The sequence below is a fragment of the Dunckerocampus dactyliophorus genome, chromosome 9 (assembly GCF_027744805.1).
Source record: "Dunckerocampus dactyliophorus isolate RoL2022-P2 chromosome 9, RoL_Ddac_1.1, whole genome shotgun sequence".
Classification (NCBI taxonomy): Eukaryota; Metazoa; Chordata; class Actinopteri; order Syngnathiformes; family Syngnathidae; genus Dunckerocampus; species Dunckerocampus dactyliophorus.
This window is the reverse complement of record NC_072827.1, coordinates 28434739-28458713: the sequence shown is the minus strand read 5'-3', so window position 1 is coordinate 28458713 and position 23975 is coordinate 28434739. Positions and strand designations below refer to the sequence as shown.

Below are 23975 nucleotides of genomic sequence, written 5' to 3'. Positions count from 1 at the left end.
GCGAGGGGGTCGCTGAATACCGTACCTGTCAACATTTGCCTTGAAACTAAGGCAAATTTTCCGGAAAATAAGGGAAATTCTGCTCTTCCAACATACGATGGGGTGTCACATGGCTAAATTACATTTATGGTGCCCCCTACAGGTTGTGGTCACAATGCTTAGGAAGACATGCTATCATACGTGTAATACATATGTCCTGAAGTTTCATCATGATCAGACAAATGGTCAGTGTCATCTGGACAATGAGTTGCTAAGTCATCGAACTATCATGCCGGAGGCGCTTGCAGTACTTGCTTCATCCTGAGGGGTGGGGTGTGCATGAGCTGGAATGTGCTCATGCATGAGCTGGAATGTGCTCAGGCACATTCAGAGAGAGGAAAAGCCAGCGTTTTCGTGCCCGTGCAAACATGCGATGGATGGATGGATGGATGTTTTGTAGAGAGCCTTGATCTGTGTTCAAAATGTTAAGTCAATCCGAATTATATGGTCAAATTTTGGCGTTTAATAACAGCGCCACCATGCGGCGTATTTGTCAGAAAGATAATAGCACATGCAACACAATAGGAGGGCATGTTTAGATAAATTTTCACCCTTTGCCCTTCAGCTTCAGGAGTAATTGGGTTTCTCACACAAACAATACATATACCATGGATTGTTCCAATTTTTTCACATGTAATTCATGTAATTTCCTCCTCAGTCCGCTAATCATCAGGGTTGCAAATAGTCACAACATTTTTGGTACATTTTCTGTAAATTTTCCAGTGTTTGTTTTGCTTAGTAATTATGTAAATAATGTCAAAGGAATTTATTTTTGTTTTAGTTAAAAGCAATTATTTATGCAAACTGTATAAACATTGTCATTTTTGGATCATGAAGCATTGTGATCATTGTGTGGGATTGATTGTTGGTTATTTTAGAAAAAATGGAGCGCACTACTTGGCAGCCACGACTTGGCTGAGGCGCTCAACAAGTGTGCTGCACAGCATGACTTCAGCTATGGGACATACAGTAATGATGTGAATTAAGAGGTATAAAAGCCGCACCCACTTCAATTTAAAGAGAAGAAGTATTTGTACATATATAAGCGGCACCAGTCTAACATTCATATCGTAACATGGGATATTTAGGAGACAGAAATTAGATTTTTTTAACTTTTGATTAAAGAAATGCTTTTTCAAACAGCATCGAACATCACCTATAATACGGCTAGTTAAACAGTAGCCTACCAGAAAAAGACATTCATTGCCGTCTTCATCCTCCACCTGGGAACTGAAACCACTAAAGTCGTCTTCTTCAGCATCAGAATTCAACAGCCTCGTAATTCCTTCGTCACACACTTTGTCAGTCTCTCTCTCTCTTTCGTTGTCGCTCTCGGTGTCGGTTTCGATCCTTTGGCTTGAGCTGTCTTCGTCATCACCCAGTAGTCCAGCCTTTCGAAACCTGTTGGTGATCGTGGATTTTTTAACGCACTGTAAAGAAAGACACACTATAAACCTTGAAATCCTACCTCTACTCAATGTTGGAGCGTCCCTCGTGAGCTCAGTTGATGAAACCTGAGACGCTTTGTTCCATCTGAGTTCAACAGTCCAAACAAGCAACCCAAACAGAAACTGTAGCAATTCTACAATTGATCAAACTTACTTAAGATTTGTCAGATTAAACACGATTTCTGCATAAGACTTCAAAACATGATTTTAACTTCCACTGCACTCTAAGCATCATGGGAACTGTAGTTATTTTGGCCATAAATGAGCCACTGTATAAGCCGCAGGGTTCAAAGTGTGGGAAAAACGTAGCTGCTCAGTCAGTGTAGGAAAATTAGTCAAATTTGGTATATCCTTCCCAGCAATGTAGCTCTGCTGCAGTGTTGTGTCTTGGTTTTGTGTGCCTTTTAATATCGACTGTCTATCTATCATTCCGGCAGAGGAGTCACTCTGGGGACTACCGATGAGTGACAGGACACGATACATAAGAAAGCTGACGTCGCCTCCACTTGAGAGCCGACTGGGATGTGGCAGACGATGTCACGTCTCATCGACTCTGGCTTGGCGTCTATCACGGCAGAGAGACGAGCGCTGGAGGTGGACGTTGTGTTTGTTTCTCCCCTCTAGATTGTGTTTGCATTTGTTGGACAGCCTCTCATGTTGCGTCTTGGAATCTCTAGTGGCGCACACGGCATTGTGCAAGGTCAAAGGGACACACAGACACACAAAAGAAAGCATGAAAGGGAGCTGATAGCTGATAGCACATAAAATGTACCTGTGTGTGTGTGTGAGCACATGATAGCCTCCTATCCTAGCCTCCTCTCTCACTCTCACACACACACACACACGCACACACACACACACACACACACACTCTTCCAGTCCCGGCCATCCCTCTGGCTGTAGGTGGAGCTGAAGCTTTCCTGGAATTGTCGGGCAACTTTTCCTGTTGTGCTGGCTCCAGTCTCGCTCAATCAAGCTCTGCCTGACGTGGGATTAACAGGGAACATTTTGCAGGCTGCGGTGATTCCTGATGTCTCCTCCGCTCTTGTGGATATGAATTTCCCAATTCGGGTCAAAGGTCTTGTTCTCTCTGCAGAAATGTGTCAGCGGCAGCAGCGCAAAGCGGGGCGAAATCCATCGGTGGGTAATCGTAGAGGTGGATTTGTTAGCATCAGGGACATGAGTGTGTTTTGTCAGTATCTGAACTCGTTTGACATTTGCTGTGTTTTACCTCAAACCGATACAATTTCTTCTCAAAGTTACAGATTTTTACGTTTATTTGCCCACCTGTGTCTTTTATTCTGAAAAACGTCTTGAGGTTACCTGAGTTTGCTTCAGCTTTCGAGACGTAGCAGCACGCAAAGGACATCCCGAAGTGACATCACTGTCACCAGAGATGAGCGCAGCAATCGCAACTTGTGTGTGCTCTTGTCTTCATGTGCTTGTGCGACACCAGTATTCAAACAAACTCTGTAGGGACGTAAGACATGAGTGTACGTTGTTGTTCCTTCTACTCCTAAACCGCTACACACAAAAGGGTGAACATTTGCCAAAACATGCACCCCTGCTGTGTTAACTGTGCCATTATATTCCAGACAAATAGACCACATTGTGATGCTTTTATTAAACCTCATAAATTGGATTGACTTGAAATTTCTCACACCCCCTGTAACATGTAGGTCAAATTTTAATATGGCCACCATCAAGAAAAATGCATTTGCATGGGTGGGACTTAGAAAGGAATTATCCATAAGCCATTGATCGTTTGTCTACTGATTATAAAACTTGAAAGATATCTGTATTACGTTTATGGTAGCATTTCTTCCAAAGCATTATGAGTGCAACCCATAGAGGGCGCCACAAGTGTCAAAGTGGAGGCTAGCGTGCACAAGAAACATGCTGGGATGAGCTCCGTTCGCTGCATTAGAATGTCTGTGAAAAAAAGAACTAGCTGGAAGATAATTGTTGCATCCTCAGTGCCTTCAAACTTTCCCCCACAATAAGCTTTTGCCCCCTTCACACATAATGAGCAGTGGAGGTAAAGGGTTCACACCCGTGGTTGGCGGGCTGGTGTGTCTACTCACAGCTGGGGTGTCTGACCCAGCTCGGGAAACAAAAGCTTTAGTGTGTGTGATGGTGTGGATGGAGTCCCAGCTATCAGCAAGCGGGCCAATCCACTTCTGCTTGGCTGAGCTGTCAGTCTTCACTGGAACATATGAAGGCAAGAAGTGTGTGTGTGTTGGGGGGGGGGGAAAGGGGAAGTACTTTTTGGGCCAAATTAAAAGGCGTCGAGGCAGATTTTACGGATAGAAAGGTCAGAAGGGTGACGCTTCTCTTGAGTTCTAAACTCACAGGACACTTTATTAGGTATGCCTGCATTATCTAACGGCACGCAATCCAACATGTGTATCACAAAGTCTGGTTGTTTTTGGCTTTCATCTTCGTTTTAGTCTTTTGTACGAATCTGCGTACTAGTTTTAGTCACATTTCTCATTTCGAAATGTGATAGAAAAACCAAAATACGTTTTCATAGCTTATTAACCACATGGCCGGCACCCATCCTGAAGTTACGCTTGCTTTCTGAGAAACGGTTAAAGCATAGTGTAATGTGTACGTATTGTTGGTTTATTTGTTTTTTGTGTGTGTCTCCCCCCCTTCAACTTCATTGTAAGCATGCTGCTAACATTACAGAAGCCACGTGTGCTGTTCATTTCGACCAGGGTTGTCTAAACTTATTCCACCGAGGGCCACATAAAGAAATGAAAGGATACAAGGGCCACTTTGATGTTTTTGCTAAGAAGTTATCTATAGTGTATTTCAAGATAAAAAATGCATCTCACCTTTGTGATATAGGTGAAAAAGCGTATTATTAGAATGAAATTTGGCCATTTTTGCTATTGTTGGGCTTTTTTTTTTTTACATTTTCCAAATATTTCATCTTTCTTCTAGTTAATTTTCTTCTCACAATTATGACTTTATTCCCGTAATATTATGTATGGAACATTATTTCTCCCTAACCTAATTTTCCAAAAATTCAAAACTTTGTTTGGTTCTGTTTGTTTCTCATCATATTACGACTTAAAAAAAAAAATCTTTAATGTTTCAAGTCAATGTGACAAAAATGACATGAATCTAACTCATAACATTACAAGCTTATTCTTGTCAAATTGAGACTTTTTTTCTCATTAGAATATAACTTTTTTCTCTCAATATTTTGACTTTATTCTTTGAAAATTACATCAGTTTTTTCCATTTCTGTTTTTTTTTAAATATTTTTTTACCCAAACTATTCAACTTCCTTCTTGTAACTTTTCTTCTCTTAATTCTGACTTTCTTCCTATACTATTTTGACTTTATTCCATTTTTTTTTCAATTTTTCCATTTCTGCTTTTTTTTTTTTTTACTATTTTTAACTATTTGAACGTTTTTACTTTATTCTCGTAATGTTATATAGCTTGTTACGCAATGTTATTTTCTAAAAATTGCAACTTTATCCGATCTTTTGTTTGTTCCTGATATTACAACATTTAAAAAATTAGATATTTTTCCATTTTTGCTGTTTTTTTTCCCTTTTTATATTCTATTCTTATAATGTGCCGCATTCCGCGAATGGCCACCGGGACGCACTTTGGACAGCCCTGATTTAGACACACAAGGAGCAGCAAGAAGTCTAAATTTCTACATTTCCCTCCATATTTCAGCCAGTCACTCAAACATGGGTCACCATGACAACTCATTACACTTGCTGCCCAGCCACAAATCCTTGCATACACGTAACAGTAACACACATACGTATAAGCTAATGAATTGACGTTAGCACAACAAAGCTAACCTAAGCCTGAAGCTAGCTAGCAGGAAAACTTACTATGAAATTGATCAAAAGCTGACTGTCGGATAACATCATATCTACAAGACAGTATGGATAACGGGACTTACCTCTGAGTGAACATCGGTGTGGTGAGCCTTCAGGCGCTGCTTCGAGTGAGATACTGTTTACCGTTTGTATTAATATTAGCAGGCAATATACGACTTTTACTACTATATAATAATAATTGCTTCACATAACATAAAACTGCTTTAAAGGTACAGTAGTTCCTCGCTACATCGCGGTTTGAATTTTGCGGCTTCACTCATAATAAATCTTAATAAATCTTAATAAATCATGCTGTTTCGTGGTTGAATATGGCCTATTATCAGTAAAAAAAAATGCATATTGAAGCAAATTGTACATATTTTGTGCCTTATCTATGCATTTGCAAGCATAAAAATGGCTAAATGAACTAAAATCCAAGACAATCAAAGACATGATGATATGTACTGTAGTACCCCACACTGTTCACTAGGTGTCAGTAATGTTACTGTAATGTTCGGTGGGACACAGAAGCACCGAACTTGATCGCCGGAACTGCAGGCATTTATTATTATCTCACAACAGGCACAATAATCCCTAATAAAAACACGGCCTACTGTTGCAGCTGTAACACATGCCAAGCTAAAGCTCTGAACCCCTGACTTCACTTCCTGTCCGTGCCGCCACTCAATTCCAATAGGGAGCACATTTATAGCAACACACGGGAGCATGTATCTTATGTATGCCTTAAATGGCTTCTTTTCTGTCATCATGTCTACTATATTGGGTAATACGAGTGTAAAGGTGACTATAGGGGTGTTATTTCATGTCTAGAGGGCTCTAATAATGTTAAAAGCCAGATTTCGAAAGTCCTAAACAGGTTCTCTATGCCAATTAACCCCGATAAACGAGGGATCACTGTATTATCTTTGTATGCAGTTTTCTATAGCTCTGATTGCAACGAAAGTAGATCACATCTTTTTATGAACCATCTTTCTCCCAAGTAAGGCCCTCGATGTTGGTCATACCCCCCAAGGTTAAAGGCTCCTTTACTTTTGAAGTCTCATCACATTTTCTAATTGTGTTCCTGTGTGCAGATAGCTGAGCAGCTTCCCTGGATTTCGCTGCCAACTCCACTTAGTTTAGCCTGAAGATGGAAACACTGGAGTCCGAGCTGACATGCCCAATTTGTCTAGAGCTCTTTGAGGACCCGCTTCTCTTGCCTTGCGCTCACAGCCTTTGTTCCAACTGCGCCCACCGCATCCTGGTGTCGCACTGCACCCCCAGCGAGCCCATCCAGTCCATCCGCGCCTTCCAGTGCCCGACCTGTCGCTATGTTATCAACCTCAACCAGAGAGGCCTAGAGGGACTTAAGCGCAACGTCACCCTGCAGAACATCATTGACCGCTACCAGAAGGCTTCCCTGAGCGGACCCAACTCGCCCAATCAGACTCGGCGGGAACGAGCCGCCCCCGACACCGGCGCTATGACGCAGCCCGGCGACAGGGTGCAGTGTCAGTTTTGCGAGCAGGAGCCTCCGCAGGACGCCGTGAAGACCTGCGTCACTTGTGAGGTGTCCTACTGCGACGAGTGCCTCAAAGCCACTCACCCCAATAAGAAGCCCTTCACGGGCCACCGCCTCATCGAGCCCCTGCTAGACTCCCACTTACGAGGGGTCATGTGTGTGGAGCACGAGGACGAGAAGGTCAACATGTACTGTGTGACGGACGAACAGTTGATCTGCGCCTTGTGCAAGCTGGTGGGACGACACAGGGACCACCAAGTCGCCGCTCTGGGAGACCGCTACGACAAACTCAAGGTAAGACATCTTTAGCCACCGCCTTCATTTATCCAAACCTCTTCTTCGCACTTCCTAGGCAGATCAAGTATCATATCACACACTTAATATCAGCACATATTTGGATGACTACATTTATTATTTCATTTTAAAATGCCACTCTACCCAAATCTAAATCCCTTATTGAGTTGATATTATGGCAAAATCAAGAAAGTCTTTTCATGACAAAATATAGCAATTGCAAAGCAAGATTTCACTTTTTGATGGTAAATATGATATCATTTTGATGGTACGATGTGTTCATGGTAAAAAAAGAGCGTTTAAATGACAAAATGTAACGTTTTCAAGGTAAAGTATTGTGTGCACGTGGTTTAAAAAAAAACCCTGCTTTCATGGAAAATGTTTCCATGAATACCGTTTTCGTAGCAAAATTGTCATTTTTCATGCCATAATATTGAGTTTCCATGGCAAAATTGTGTTTTAACATTGACTGAACTTTCAAGGCAAAATAGTGTCTTTTCATACTAAAATTGTGTTTCTCTGGAACTTATATCACAGCATGGCCGCCATGTTTGTAAAGTTTTGGCACAATTCGCCATTTTGTCGCTGAGCATCTCTTCACCAAGGGGGTCAGCTCTCACAACGACGTCCCGGTGACACTCACCCTGTTGGAAATGATGTGATAAACAGCATCTCGTCATGAACTTTTTGGACTATTATTTGACATTTTGCTCCAGCTCGTTAGAGTGTGCAGGTGTGCGGAACGTTACGGCCAGAGAATGCATTGTGTATTTATAACGTGACTCCAAATTGCTCACATTGTCACACAATCAAAGTCGGCAATGGGAAACATTCCACATGCTCACACAAGATAAAATTCCAGGGCAGGACAGCGACCTGTCAGCGCCCAAATAGGAAGGAAGGGAGCGTGGCCACAGTGGAGGTGTGGGAGCTGAAAAAGAACGGCTCTTTCCGCTCACCAGGATGAAATGATTTTAGGAAAGGAGATGTCCATGTCAGACGGCTGTTTAAACAAAAATGAGCACTTACATTAGCAGGAGACAGCACAGGAAGAGGAAACGCGGCTGTCATGTTTTTTTTGCTGCCTTTTTTAGTGTATTTGAATCCATTCTATGATACTTCCACATGACATTTAAGCTACAATCATCACTTTGATTGATGTTGTTATTTTCTGCATGTTCGTATATTCACATTCACCTTTTTACCTGCAGCTCAACAGTTCTTCCGTCTCCTCATTGTTATGAATAAATCACACGTATTGAGTCGGGTAATATAAAAATTCTGGGCTATTTTGGTTGACACTCACCTGCAGCCATCTTATGAAGTCACAAAGTGGATGTGGGCTTTGCTTCTTTTGCAGCTTTCTCGAATGATTATTCACTTCATTATGTTCAACATTAGCTGCCTCTGCACAATCTAATCTAAAGAATTACGCAATTTGCCTTTTACGAAGATAATAAAGCTCATTTATGATTCATCACATTGGCTTAATAGTCATTCGTCTGGCACATCCACTGCAATATTTTTGTGTACATAAATACGTCATGTCATTGATACACTGTGTGAGTCCCACTGTGTTCTTAATGTAGTTTTATTAGGGCTGTCAAAGTTAAGTTTCCTTTAACGGCACTATTTTTTTGACATGCGATTAACGTGCGCACGTCCTGTTTGACCCTCGGTAGTTGTCACCGTGTAGCGACAAGTTGGAGCAAATGTAGAGCAGAAATGTATGAAGAAATTGGTATTTTGATTGGTAAATTTAGTTTCAAGGCCCTGGCAGATGGTTCTAGCAACAAGACCAAAGTTATTTGTCTCTACTGTCGCTGTGATTGGAATTATCACGGACTACGTTGCCGTCAACTTGCTAGAGAGAAGCATGAAGGTACTAAAGCACTGCCGGTATTTTTAAAGTAACATTTATACGGTGGTACCGAGGCATACGAGTGTACCAACTAACGAATGGGTTTTTTTTTTTAGAAGTGAGCCGTGTCTGGGTTAAATTTTTGCTTGGAACTGCAAGCTAAAATTTAAAGTTAATGGCAGGCGTTAATGTTGGGGCGTCGGTCAATTCAGCACTAGCGGCGCTAACATTAGCTAGAATTAGCAGCGCACTAGCTAGTCATCAACACATCAGTAAAACATACGTACCGTAAAACGTATTTAGAAAGTTGCAAACAGGTTTTCAATGCTCTACCAACTAAAATGTTCCATTTATAAATAAGGAATCCTACTTCACAGAAACAAATTTATCACGGTTAATTAACCAATTAACCGCGAGGGATTAAACAGGGGATCACTGTATTATCTTTGTATAGGTCATTTTTTAAAACTCTTATTGCAGAGAAAGTATCTCCTATGTTTTTATATTTTTTTCTTATAAATACAAAATCCTACTTCGCAGAAATTCACATATCACAGTCGGGTCTGGAACCAATTAACCGCGATAAATTGTATGTTGCTTTGTTGCCAGTTGTTTTCATGCCAATATTTGACCAGATTGTACAACTGTATTGTGTTCTACACTACCTTTAAATCAATAAATGCAGATGCTGATAAGACAAGCATTTTTTTCATCGTGATTGGCTAAGGCTTCATATACAGTCCTAATCTAGCTTTAGCACTGTCGATTAAAAAATCCTGTTCTTCCTTTGCAAGCAGCACCTTTTTACCATTTGAGTCTTACTGTACAGTACTTCGCTCCATTTGTTTTTATGTAATGACACATAATAAATCTTTAATTTGGCAGCAATAATGTTTCATAATGGAGGAGTCATTACGGCACCCAATTACAGCAAGAGATTAAGTTGGAGTCATAAGCCTTTGATCGGAGTCGCTGATTAACACGGCCAGGGTTTCGTTAGACAGATGCTGGGCTAAGCTTCATGGCCTCAGCAGGCGGCATGATGGGATCTTTGGCACGCGGGGAAGAGTGGAGGCCGCCGACCAACCAGCAGCCAAATGTGCTCATTCCTACCCACAGACGCTCCCGCTCACTAAACAATGCTCCAGCATGTATTTAATTCAAAGCTGATCATGGTGGGGCCGGTGTGTAATGAAATATTCTCTTTAATCTTTTTGGGGGATTTTTCTGTTCTTTTTCAGCACGCCCTGGATACCAACCTGAGCAATCTCATCAAGAGGACCAGCGAGTTGGAAACGCTCATGGGCAAACTCATCCAAACGTGCCAGCACGTGGAGGTGATGCTCTTTATCAGCTCTACACTGATTCTTAGTGTGTCATCATCAGCACTGTGGAGGTGCACTGACAACATGCTCAACAACATCTGCTGTAGCGCCAAATACAGAATTACTGCCACCACGAGTCAAAGCGTGCCCCAAGAGGTTATATTCCCATTGCACTTACGTCAAGGGGGGGGTTACTTAGTTATTCAGTCAGTTAGTCAGTCATTCAATTCTTACACCAGTTAGTTAGCCAGTCAGTCAGTCAGTCAAAGTTGTTTAGTTCATTTGTTGGTTTGTTACTTAGTCTGTCACTCAGTTAGCCGGTCAGTTAGTTTGTCAGTTATTCAATCAGTTAGTTCGTTAGTCAGTCAGTTAGCTGGTGAGTTAGTTAGTTAGTTAGTTAGTTAGTTTGTCAGTCAGTCGGTCAGTTAGGTGTTTTGTTAGTTGCAACTTGGTTAGTCAGTAGATTAGTTGTTTGATAGTCATTTAGTCACTTAGTCAGTCAGTTCGATGGTTACAGTAGTTAGTTAGCTGGTTAGTTAGTTAGTCAGTAAATCAGTCGGTCAGTTCATCAATAAATTGGTTGTTTTTCAGTTTGTCAGTTAATTAGCTTGTTACTTCATTCATGCGTTGGCAAGTTAGTTAGTCAGTCAGTCAGTTAATTTGTGTCTTGGTCAGTTACTCAGTCAGTGAATTTGTTAGTAAGTTGGCCAGTCAGTCAGTCAGAAGGTTAGTAACTTGTTACTTAGTCAGTTGTACAGTTAATTTTTCCCTTAATCATTGTGTCAGCATCAGTCTGTTCTTCAGTTAATCCGTTAGTCATTCAATTAGATGAATAGCCAACAAGTTATTCATTCATTCATCAGTCAGGTAGTCCCGATGTCATTTTGCGCTTCTTTAGACAGCAAACTAGCAGAGACTGAATCAACAGTGAAAGTATTGCACTCCATTTTGACTCATTTGCTCCCAGCCGCCAGTAATTAACAATCCATTCCCCACAGTTGAGAGAATTCTTAACTCACCTCCAAAGCAATGTTCTTTAAGTGAAACCTGATCAAGATAAACTCTCTTATGTTTGCTTGAGCCTTCCCTGTGGAATGAGCTGAAATTGAATTGCATTATTTGTAGTCTAAGCTAGTCAAGCCTTCTTGTGTGGGATTTGTAGTGGCTCAACTCCGCTCGAAGTGACTACACTCCATTACTGACTGTTGATTATCTAGACTTGTCTCGCCATGTCTAGATAAACGCGTCCAGGCAAGAAAACAAGCTGCTGGAGGAGTGTGACCTCCTGATCAATATCATACAGCAGAGACGGCAAATCATCGGTACCAAGATAAAGGAGGGAAAGGTATAGTTTGTCACCTTTTATATCTTGATAACCTTGCAACCCCAGGCAAGATGAGATGCAGGACCTCAGCATCAGTGCAGATTGTTCCTGTGAGAATGCTGCAGTAACAAATGCTGTTGCTGATATGTCGTTTGCATAATAATTTAGTTAAGAATTCAGTCAATTCCCTTTCGTCCATCCAGACTGTGCGCCTGAGGAAGTTAGCCCAGCAAATAGGCAGCTGCAAGCAGTGCATCGAGAGGTCGTCCGCACTCATCACTCAGGCTGACCACACCCTAAAAGAGACGGACCCTACTCGCTTCCTTCAGTCGGCCAAAAGCGTCTGTGAGCGGTGAGAGGACGCGAAGACCACCCTTAAGAAAGAATGATTTAAATGTCTTAATGTGCATCCTTCTTTCCTTACTTACTACAGCGTCTCTATGGCAACAGCGTCCTCTCAGATCTTGGTCCCAGAAATAAACCTGAATGACACTTTTGACACTTTTGCGCTGGATTTCACAAGGGAGAAGAAAATGTTAGAGAGTTTAGATTATCTCACAGGTGAGTCTTTTAATTTTATTTTTCAATTAATGAATCTTTTAATTAGCATCGGTATCCCACACTGTACGCTAACATTCAAGTTGTATGTCTTAACATTTGCGTGCATTTTGTGTGTTTATAGAGCGCGACAGGGACCAAAAATGTTATCCCCGTCTTCAGTGTTCATGAATTTATGGCATAAATGCTGTAATTTTCATCTAAGTGTTTATTTTGGCGTTCATTGGAAGCAGGCAATAATTTCAGAAAGACTTATTTCTCAAGTGTTAAAACTCACAACTTACTTTTTTAAAACTTTAACAATGATTTGGACTGCATGAGAAAGTGGAGAGGAAAACGTAGCCCTCTTTGACTACATCAGCAGCAGAAGCAGCAACAGAACCAACGTTGTAACAGTAAACCTGTAATTCAAAAAAGAATTCGAAAAATTAACACAAACTTCCCCACTAAGTAGCGCAACCGACGTGTTGTGCATGATTAGAATACATGATAGTGCTGTCCATTGAATATCATGTACAGTCATACCTCCTTTATGGCGGTTAATTGGTTCCACACCCGATAAGTGAATTTCACCAAATAAAATTCCTTATTTATAAATCAAATATTTTTGTAGTTACAGCATATAAAACCTGTTTACGACCTTCTAAATACAGTTTTAACATTATTAGAGCCCTCTCGACATGAAATAACACCCCATAGTCACATTTACACACATAATACCGAAAATGAGAGGCAAAATTAGAGTAAATAAGCCATTTAAGACATAAATAAGACTTGTGTGTGTTACTATAAATGTGTACCTAAGGGGACCTGAAAGAGAGGCGGACAGGAAGTGACGTTGGGGGTTCAGAGTTGAGTTTTAGCGTAGCGTGGGTAACAGCCGCAAAAATAGCCAGTGTTTTTATTAAGGATTTATTAAGGATTTTTGATGAAGGATTACTGTGCCTGTTGGGAGGTAATTCAAACCTGCAATAAAAGTCTGTTGTTGCGGCAATCTAGTGTAAAATATTATTTTTCATCAACACCATTGAATGTGTGTAATGAATGACTTATTATTGTATGTTAGCTCATTTTAACCATTTAACCAACAAAGAAGCAAAATACCATTTGCTTAAATATGCTTAATTTTTCACTACTAATAGGCCATATTCAACCGCATGATTTATTATTGTTTTTGTTGCATCATAACAAATAAATCCATGCCACCCTAATGAGGAAAAGCGGCATAGAAAATGGATGGATGGATAACAAATAAATAAATCATCCATCCATTTCTGTGGCTGACTTGTAGTTTCAGGTTGCTCAGGTTTCTCCCAAACGCTCCACTTTTGGTAGGGGTTGAAAAATGGGTCATAAATATGAAATGGATGTTTGTGGTGCATCTGAATTACACGTTAGCTGTTTAAAAACAAACACCACAAAAGACCTGATGCTAATAAGCACCACTAATCCCTGTGACTAATTGTTTGACAGCTCATCTTTGATGCTAATCTCTGAACAACATTTGTTTTGTTTTGTTCTTCCTTGCGCGGCTTCAGCGCCAAACCCACCGGTAATCCGGGAGGAATTATGCACGGCTTCATACGACACAATCACAGTTCACTGGACGTCAGATGATGAGTTCTCCGTCGTGTCCTATGAACTTCAGTACGCCATCTTCACCAGTCACTGCAATGTTGTCAGTAAGTCTGTTGTCGCCTGTTGTGTTTGTTGTTATTCAAGGTGCCGCCACCAACTGCAAAAGCACGAGAACATTATTGTGATTTATTTGTTGGTGGGCGTACGCATAAAATACACCACCATTATACAGAGCTGTGAAAAAGTTTTAGGCCACTATTATGTGTTTTAGCAATACTTTTTAATGAGCTCATATAACAAAAATGTCACGTACCTCCACCAAAGCTGAATTGTTAATAAATTGAAAAAAATTATTTGTGTTGGTTAGTTAGTTGTTAGCCTGTTGATGCAGGATGGTAAACAAATGGGAGTGCCATTACTGTATATGCCACAGCTCGACAAAGTTTGGTAGAAATTGGTCTTGTATTTTTGGTCCAATCCTGTTAGTTGTGTTTGTCCCTCTGTTTACTGCTTTACTGTATCAAATTGTTTGCTGTTAAAAGTGAAGTTAATTAAGACCTTTGCCAGACAAAAGAAAACATCGTGAAATGTTGGTGCAACTCCGGATAGAAATGCAGAGAGTGGAATTTATTGTCACATTTGATTGAGTCACAGTGGAAGCATTCTCCGTGAACCGTGCAGGAAGTAACCTGCCAACCAACACGCAGACAGATATGCAACCAAAATATCGTACATCACATGTTCTTCACTTTTCACTGCAAGAGTCAAACATCATGATTGATCTTATTGAGTTAGACTTTTGTTTATGTCGACTTATGTTTTGATTGAACTTTTACAGTATAAGGTACTCATTGAAATACAGTGTTCCCTCGCTCATTGCAGATTTTAAGTGCAATTTTGCATATTTTTTTCATAGCGTATGAACACGCATTGTGTTCTGCATCCTTGTGAGAGTAATCTATTGCTCTGTTGTATGTGTTTACGTGCCTGGACTAGCATATTAGGAAACCACAGTAGACAATAGCCAACTAACTATAGACCCACAACAGTCCTTATTGGCTAAGGGAGAATCGCCCATTGTGTTCTGCATTCTGATTGGCTGTATACCATTGTCAATCAATCTCCTTCGTGCCGTCGCTATATAACTGCGCGAGCTGCTTTCTAACCGCCAATAAACAATGGAAGAAGAAACAGAAGAAGCTAACCGGCTAAATGAATCTTCGGTTCAAGGAGTAGGACGAGGAGGAGGACGACGGCAGGAGCAACATATCTTAACAAGGATACAAAAACACTACAGCCGAACGGTGCCAGGACGAGGCACGGTCAGAGGAGTGAATACGCGAGTCACTTAATAATTTCTGATGTCCAACCTAGTAGATTGATCAATAAAATTCTAACGAAATTTGAACTTTGTGAGTGTTTAAAATGTGAGAAAATGTTAATGCCTAAAAAGTGTTAAAAGTGTATGGTGAGGGCTTTTATAGCCTTAAAACGGATATAATAACTGTAAACAAATAAAGTTGGCTACTTTGTGGATTTCACTTATGACGGGCTCTTTTGGGAACCTATCCCCCACGATAAACAAGGGAACACTTTACCTGGAAATCCAAAAAGTAACATTACTGACACCTAGTGACCAGTGTAGAATACTACATTTGATCAACATCTTTGAATGCGTCTTTGGAATGCCTTATATTTATATTTTAGTTCATTTAGCCTTTTTTGCATGAAAATGCTTAATTTTGGCAAAAAATAAGCCTTCTTTTGTGTCATCCTTCTGTCTCAAGTGACAATGGTAACGGTTGATCAATAATCAGTCTTGTTGCGAGCAGCGTTTGGTGTGGCTCAGGAGTGCGATTCTAGCATGACAGTCTCTGCCGCAGGTGTGGCACACAAGGTCGGACAGCTGGGCAGAAGCCATAACATTTGCATATGCATATTTTTGGACAAATAATAGGCCGTATTCAACCACAAAATGATTTATTATTTGATATATTTTTGAAAAACCGTGATAGTGAAGCCACAAAATTCAAACCACGATGTTGTGAGGGACAACTGTATACTTTTCTTTTATTATATTTTTTATTAAAGTGTACCCACTCCAATTACAGGGCCTCGAAAGAGTCCTGTATTGTTATTGTTCGTCACTACCAGGATTACTATTGCAACAACACATCATCAGTAGGGTAAAACTAACCTCGCTCACGACGGTCTATAATTATTTTTAATTATATTTCTGAAAAAGCAAACCATTCTCCAACCTGATAGTGATGCACGTGTTTTAAGTGCGGTGCCAATTATGATTCTTTGCTTTGTAAACAGCCATGAGCAATATTCATTCATCTACTGCCTTATTCTTGTCAGAGTGCACGCTGCCGATTGCAGAAACTGACACTGACCACATCGTGGTCAAACAATTTCATTTTCTTTTCACTCAGTGAATTATCTCTCTGTGGTTCTCCCACCCGTGTATTTCTTCATAAGCACAATTCCTAAAGTCGGGTTGTCTTGGCTTCTGTTTGTGTTGTGTTTGCGTTCTCAGGACCCCCTGCTGAAGGTTTGATCAATGAATCTTCTGTTATGTCTTTGATTCCTGCATTTGGCTCCCCCAGCCTTCACTAAAGGAAGCAGTGGGAGACCAGTGGAGTATCTGTTCTGGAAAATGGGACAGGAATCTGAGTGGGGATTTGAAGTTGGAGCTTGACATGTATATTACAGTTTTGTTCCATCGTTGCTGTCCATTGTCGGTGACCTATGTTTGTGCATTCAGGTTTGTGTAACTCCGCTGACAGCTGGATGATTGTGCCTAACATCAAACAAAACCACTACACGGTCCACGGCCTCCAGTGCGGCACCAAGTACGTCTTCATTGTTAAAGCCATCAACCAGGCTGGAACCCGTAGCAGCGAACCAGGGAAACTCAAGACCAACAGTATGTCTGCAAGTAGACACAATCCCAATATTTCTCATGAAGCTAATTACTGCTTTTGTCCAAGGTCAACCATTCAAACTGGATCCAAAGTCGGCTCACCGGAAGTTAAGGGTGTCCCATGACAACCTGACGGTGGAGAGAGATGAGACGTCGTCCAAGAAGAGCCACAGTCAGGACCGATTTAGCAGCCACAGCAGCTATGGCGTCATGGGCAATGTTTATATTGACAGCGGACGACATTACTGGGAAGCTCTGATAGGAGGAAGCACATGGTGAATACACTCTTATTTTCTTTCTTTCCTTTTTTTGAACGAGACTTTAGTCTGACTGGACTTTCCAGTGCACATTGCACCAGAGCCTCATCAGGCAGTGCAGTTACACAAGAGTTTCCATTGGCAGAAGCTGTCATAGGTTCTGTTTTTCAAAAGACAGGAAGTGTGCATTTACGGGGCAGAACAAGGGGTTACAAAAACTCCTCCTCTGCCAGCAACGTTTCATTCCTGATATGAAAGATTACTAAATTGAATAAAGGGTACCAAAAAACAAAGAAAACATCATTAGTACAAGTGTTTGGCGCCCTCTGTTTGAGCACCAACATCACTGGTACAGCACCCAAAGGGTAGAGTAGAGTCCACTGGCGGGAATTTTGCATGAATCCTAATAAGAAATAACGATTATTCGACCTTGGTGGAGGTCTGCCCTCTTCTAATACCCCTATCTGACTTTGATCTTTGACATAGAGCCCCAGCCGCCTAACATTTATTATATGAAAAGTAACTCATTTTGTTTGCATTTTGTGAAGCAAAAACAGTGACATCATTGAAAATCAAATGGTCTTAGAGGGTTAAAATAATAAAAAATATTTACATGTTTGGTATTTTTTATTAGAACTCAAGTTGATTGAGAGATATAAGCCAAAAAAGTACAAAAAAAAAAATATTAATCTGTTATGTTTATCCGCACGGTGGTCTAGTGGTTAGCATGTTGGCCAACACAGGAACAGCCTGGAGATCGGGAAGACCTGGGTTCGATTCTCCCTTGGGCATTTCTGTGTGGAGTTTGCATGTTCTCCCCGTGTGCGTGTGGGTTTTCTCCGGGCACTCCGGCTTCCTCCCACATTCTTAAAAACATGCATGTTAGGTTAATTGGAGCCTCTAAATTGTCCATAGGTGTGAATGTGAGTGTGAATGGTTGTTTGTCTGTGTGTAGGCTCCAGCATGTCCCTGCGACTCTAATGCGGATGAAGCGGTATAGAAAATGGAGGGATGGGATGTTATGTTTATATAGCAGTTTGTGGGAGTGCACTTTTTTGTCCTCTAGGGACCCGAAAGCGTGGGAACTTTGGCCTCGGCATCTGGTTGACCTTGGAACACATTTAAAATGTTACGAATTTTCATGAAAAAAATCTAGGGCTGTCAAATTATTACAAATGTTGATCAGATTAATCCATGTTTTAAAAATGAATTAATCATGATTAATCACCATTAGCAGCTATGTCTGAAATATGCCCATTTCTACTGTATTTAATTAACAGAAAGATAAATGACAGGACAGGATCATATTTATTTGTATGTATTGACAGCTTCAAATGAACTGAATATGTCAATCCAGCTAAAAGATACCACACAAGTCTAAAAATCTATTTGTCTAACTCTAGTATCTTTAATGATAAAAGAATAATTGAATCATTGTGCTTTCGTTACAAAGTAAACACATCAACTTCCCAAATGCATTTTCGGTAAACACTAAATATCTTGTAGTCTGGTCACTGTTAAAAGTCCAATTTTCAGTGACATTGTCCTTTCTCCCTTCTGTCTTGGAGGTTTGCCGTGGGTATTGCTTATAAATCGGCACCAAAACACGAATGGGTGGGCAAAAACTCCGCCTCCTGGGTACTGTCCCGCTGTAACAACTCATGGATGGCTCGTCACAACAGCAAGGAAACACCCATTGAACCCTCGCCACACCTGCGGCGTCTCGGCGTGCTGCTGGACTACGACTCCGGCTTCCTGTCTTTCTACGACGCCGTGGGCTCTCAGCACTTGTACACATTCGACATCGCCTTTGCACAGCCCGTCTGCCCCGTGTTCAACGTGTGGAACCGATGCGTAACCATCCTCACTGGACTGCCCATCCCGGATCACCTGGAGGGGACCGAGTCCAGCAACTGACAGGACCACCTTGGGTGTTTGTGTGGATGCTTTTCAGCACAGTAAATGGCTGATGAGAACCTTTTGCTGAATTGAACTTACAATTTGCATTTTCTTCAAGCATTTTACTTTGCACATTTACTGTGTGTACATGATACTGCTGGATCATTTCAAGGGATCGTACTGACTATTTTCAATTCCTAAAAATATTTTAAATAGGCTGCATTGTACATTTCATTTGTGCATGTCTATCCATGCGATGTAAAAAGATTTTTGTGTCACTGGTCTGTTTCTGGAGGGCTTTGTGATAAATGTATATTTTTAATATGTGTTTGCAAACTTTTTAGCACTTTGAGACGACACAGGGAGTGTCACAATAAAATGCATTCTGAAGCCACTTGAACAAGAGAATGCATTTTTCATTCACCTGTTTAAACAGAAACAGTTTTGTATGAAGCTTCTGAACAGGCCTTTTGATTTGTTGAATTCAAATTTCCAGTTATGTAAATAAATAAGAACACCACCACTAGCAGCATATGTTACCAATAGTGGTTTCAGAGAACAGATTGTATAAAAAAATGTATCATTCGGCCCGAAAACACAAAATGAGGAGTCACTCATGGCTCCTGCACAGGCACATGCCCAAAGTGCAGAAGTGCCCAAACTTTTTCCCACCAAGGGCAGCATAGTGAAAAATCAAGGCATGCACGGACTACTTTGATATTTTGCGTTTTTAAACCAATCCATGTAGACATGCTCAGAAGTTTAATGTATTTCATGCCTCCATCTGAAGCTTTGTGTTTTAGGTGACAAAGCACATTATTAATATCAGCTTTTTATCCTTACATTACAGTTTTTTTGCATTTCTTTCTTGTGAGTCTTTTTTCTCATAATATCGTGACTTTATCCCAAAATATTTTGACTTTATTCTCATAATATTGTAAAACTTTTCCTAACCTAATTGCACATTTATTCTTTTGTATTTGTATTTTGTTTTTTTCTCACGATATTACGACTTTTGAAAAACATCCTTCTTTTTCTTAATATTTCAACTTTATGCTTATAAAATATTTTTTTCTTCATAATATTATGACTTTATGCTTGTAAAATGACTTCTTTTCATGTAAGATGACCACTTTTGTCTCTTATTATTATAATTTTATTTTTCTAATATTTTTTAAATTATTATCCATTTTTCAGAGCAATTAAAAACACCGGTGGGCCGCAAATGTGCCTCGGGACACTCTTGGAACACCCCTGCCGGAGACTGTGTACACATACATGAGCACATACATGTACACGTACAGTACATACATACATGCAGTCTCAGAGGAGCTATCGACAATTATCAGTGATGGCTGAGCAGGATGAGGGCGGGATATAGTATGTTCGAACGCTAGCACCCCCATTGCAGCACCTAACCATGACAGACAGTACCTTTAAAACGAGTAGAGCGGAACCTTGGATGTGTGGAGTTTGCATGTTCTACCTGTGCGTGGGTTTTTTTCTCCGGTTCTCCGGTTTCCTCCCACATTCCAAAAAATGCATGTTAGGTTAATTGGCGACTCTAAATTGTCCATAGGTATGAATGTGAGTGTGAATGGTTGTTTGTCTATATGTGCGCTGCAATTGGCCGGCGACCAGTCCAGCGTCTAAACCTGTCTCTCGCCCAAAGTCAGCTGCGATGGGCTCCAGCCTACCCCCGCGACCCTAGTGAGGACAAGCGGCATAGAAAATGAATGAATGAATATAAAACTATGATTATAAAACGTTTTTAGCTTTCTGGAACAGTTTAATTGGATTTACATTATTTCTAATGGCAAAAATGTATTTGTTTAAAGTTTCGGTTCGAGTCAGTCATTCTGGAACGAACTAACGACGCTAACCAAGGTTCTGCTAAAATGAGTTTTCATTTGAGCAAGTAATAATACAAGTTACAATTTCTAGCATCAACAGTCATTCAAGTGTAAAAAGAAGTTAACCACTGATATGATGTAAATTAGTCAAAATTATTGAAAGACAAGTTATGTGTAGTATTCTGGTCACTGGGTGTCGGTAATGTTACATTGCTGAGACATGACATTTCATTACATTATCTTCACCCTGCATGTTGTCAGCCATGGCATGTCCGACATGATAGAGTAAAACAAAGTTGTCCTCCCATTCTGTGTGGAAGTGGTAAGTTTTAGGCTTCTTACTTCGTCCTTCTTCCCCACTCCATTTGAAACATTTTCTTAAGTTTACAACACGTAAATTGGAGAGGCTAACTATTCTCAGGGCATTGAATCGGTAGGTGGCTAGATAGCACACGTCTCTTATGTCCCTGCAGTGATCCCGTAGCCTGAGCAATGTGGTGTAAACAAACAATAATAGGAGTGGAAAGGTGACTATAGGGGCGTTATTTCGTGTCTATAGGGCTCTAACATTGTTAAAAACCGCATTTAGAAAGTCATAAACAAGTTTTCTATGCTCTAACTACAAATCATTTTTGTTTATTGATATCAAATATGCTTATCGCGGTCTGGTCTGGAACCGATTAACCGCGATAAACGATCGACGACTGTACCTCTGATAACAAGCAGTGACACTTAGTATAGTCAGTCTGCGGCTTGCACTAGAAGCTAGCATTAGGGTGCATTTCAATTAATGTGAGTCTACTTATTTTACAGAACTTGCGGTGAATTTCCTTCTCAGCTGACGCTGCTTTTTCTTCCTGGAGTAAGAGTCGCAAAAAAGCCAGTTCCACCAGATTTGCTGATGTCTTGTATGGCATCACACATGATTCAAGATTCAAGAGATTCAAGAGAGTTTTATTGTCATGTGCATGGTAAAACAGCAGTTATACCATGCAATGAAAATCTTATTCTGTTCATTCTCCCACGAAAAGAAAGAAAACACAAGAAAGAATAAGAACATAAGAAACATAAACACATAAACATATATACCAATAAATTAAGCAACAAAAACAGAAGAGACATTAATACAAATAAATAAATAAAGTGCTATGAGTGTGTGCGTGTGTTGCGTGTGGCGTGTGTGAGTGGTTCGTTGAGAAGCCTGATGGCCTGTGGGTAAAAGCTGTTTGCCAGCCTTGTGGTCCTGGACTTCAAACTCCTGTAGCGTCTGCCTGACGGTAGAAGTGTGAATAATGAGTGTTGTGGATGTGTACTGTCCTTGATGAGGTTGTGTGTTCTGCGTAGGACTCTAGATTTATAAATGTCTTGCAGTGAGGGGAGGGCTGCCCCAACAATGTTCTGTGAGGTCTTGATCACCCGCTGGAGTGCCTTCCTATCACGTGTTGTACAGTTACCGTACCAAACAGTGATGGAGGCGGTAAGGACACTTTCCATAGTGCATCTGTAGAAGCAACTCAGGATTGTGGTGGACATGCCAAATTTCCTCAGTCTTCTCAGGAAGTACAGTCTCCTTTGGGACTTCTTCATAATTTGTTGGGTGTTGTGAGACCAGGTGAGGTCCTCGCTGATGTGTGTGCCAAGGAACTTGAAGGTTTTCACCCTCTCCACCTCAGTCTCATCAATAAAGGGGGGTCTATGCGGCTCCTTTTCCCTTGTTCTTGGGTCAATGATCATCTCTGTGGTCTTATCTGTATTGAGAAGGAGATTGTTAGCACGACACCAAGCTATGAGGTCCACCACCTCTCTTCTGTATGATGTTTCAACACCACCAGTGATCAGTCCGATGACTGTAGTGTCATCTGCAAATTTAATGATGCTGGTGTTGTTCTGGGAGGCCACGCAATCGTAGGTGAAGAGCGTGTAGAGGAGCGGACTCAGCACACACCCCTGTGGGGTCCCAGTGCTCACAATTCTTGAGCTGGATGTGCGATTGTGGACTCTGACTGACTGGGGCCTGCCTGTTAGAAAGTTAAACACCCAGTTACAGAGGGAGGGAGACAGGCCAAGTGTGAGGAGCTTATTTGTGAGTTTGTGGGGGCAGACTGTATTAAAAGCAGAGCTATAGTCTATAAATAGCATTCTGACGTATGTGTCCTGGCCCTGTAGGTGAGAAAGGGCTGTGTGGATGGCAGTGTTGACTGCATCATCCGTGGACCGGTTCTGGCGATATGCAAACTGTAGAGGGTCCACAGTTGCCGCCGGGATGCTCTTTTTGATGTGGGTCATGACTAATCTTTCAAAGCACTTCATAACAATAGGAGTGAGTGCTATAGGGCGATAGTCATTCAAGCAGGTCACGTTGCTCTTCTTGGGTACGGGCACTATGGTGGTGGACTTAAAGCAGGTCGGTACAGATGCTTGTGCAAGCGACAGGTTAAATATGTCAGCAAGCACATCAGCTAGCTCTGATGAGCAAACCCGAAGTGCACGTCCTGAGATGTTGTCTGGGCCTGCTGCTTTTCGTGGGTTTGTTTTGTTTAGAACCCTGCGCACATCAGCTGATGTCACCATGAGAGGTGAGTCCTGTGTGCTCCCCAAGTCCAGCCACCCTCTCTGCTCATCAGGAGTTTGGGAGTCAAAGCGGGCATAGAACTCATTCAGCTCATCAGGAAGTGTGGTATGGCTGGACGTGGCTTCGCTACTCCGCTGTCGATAGTCTGTGATGTGCTGGAGCCCCGCCCACATGCGCCGAGGGTCTGAGGTGGAATAGTAGCCCTCCAGCTTCTGTCTGTACTGTCTTGTGGCCTCCCGTATGGACCTCCTCAGGTCATATCTGGCCTTTTTGTAGTCCTCAGCGGTGCCCATGACAAATGCAGTCGAACGAGCACGTAGCTTAGCCCTTACATCACAGTTCATCCACTGTTTTTGGTTAGGGTATTTTCTGTAATACTTGGTGGTGGTAACAGTCTCTATACATGTGCTAATGTAGCCAGTAACAGCAGAAGCATATTCATCCAAATCAACAGTACAATCTTCCCTCCCCGCTGCAGTTTTAAACACATCCCAGTTTGTGCAGCCAAAGCAGTCCTGAAGTACTTGATCAGTTTCTTCATTCCACACTTTAACTGCTGTACTTACAGGGGGAGCTTTTTTGAGAAGTTGTTTGTATGTTGGATAAAGGAATATAGAGATGTGGTCAGCCTTTCCAAAGTGCGGTCTTGGAACAGCCTTCAAA

At 41.3% G+C, this 23975-nt stretch overlaps 1 protein-coding gene across 5 annotated transcripts in view; it reads left to right on the top strand.

Moving 5' to 3' along the window:
* Positions 1-19792, top strand: part of mid1 (midline 1) — a 51822-nt gene extending 32030 nt beyond the window's left edge. For 3 of the 5 annotated variants that reach the window (XM_054787933.1, XM_054787932.1, XM_054787931.1), the window contains exons 2-10: positions 6435-7156; positions 10259-10354; positions 11580-11687; positions 11870-12018; positions 12100-12227; positions 13763-13906; positions 16573-16734; positions 16799-17006; positions 18557-19792. In XM_054787933.1, coding sequence (XP_054643908.1) covers positions 6491-7156; positions 10259-10354; positions 11580-11687; positions 11870-12018; positions 12100-12227; positions 13763-13906; positions 16573-16734; positions 16799-17006; positions 18557-18905 — 2010 coding nt within the window. In that variant the 5' untranslated portion in view covers positions 6435-6490 and the 3' untranslated portion in view covers positions 18906-19792. Of the gene's footprint in view, positions 1-2419; positions 2628-6434; positions 7157-10258; positions 10355-11579; positions 11688-11869; positions 12019-12099; positions 12228-13762; positions 13907-16572; positions 16735-16798; positions 17007-18556 lie in introns of those variants that run through there. The other 2 variants (XM_054787929.1, XM_054787930.1) reach the window with 2 other exon arrangements.
* The last annotated feature ends 4183 nt before the right edge of the window (positions 19793-23975 follow it).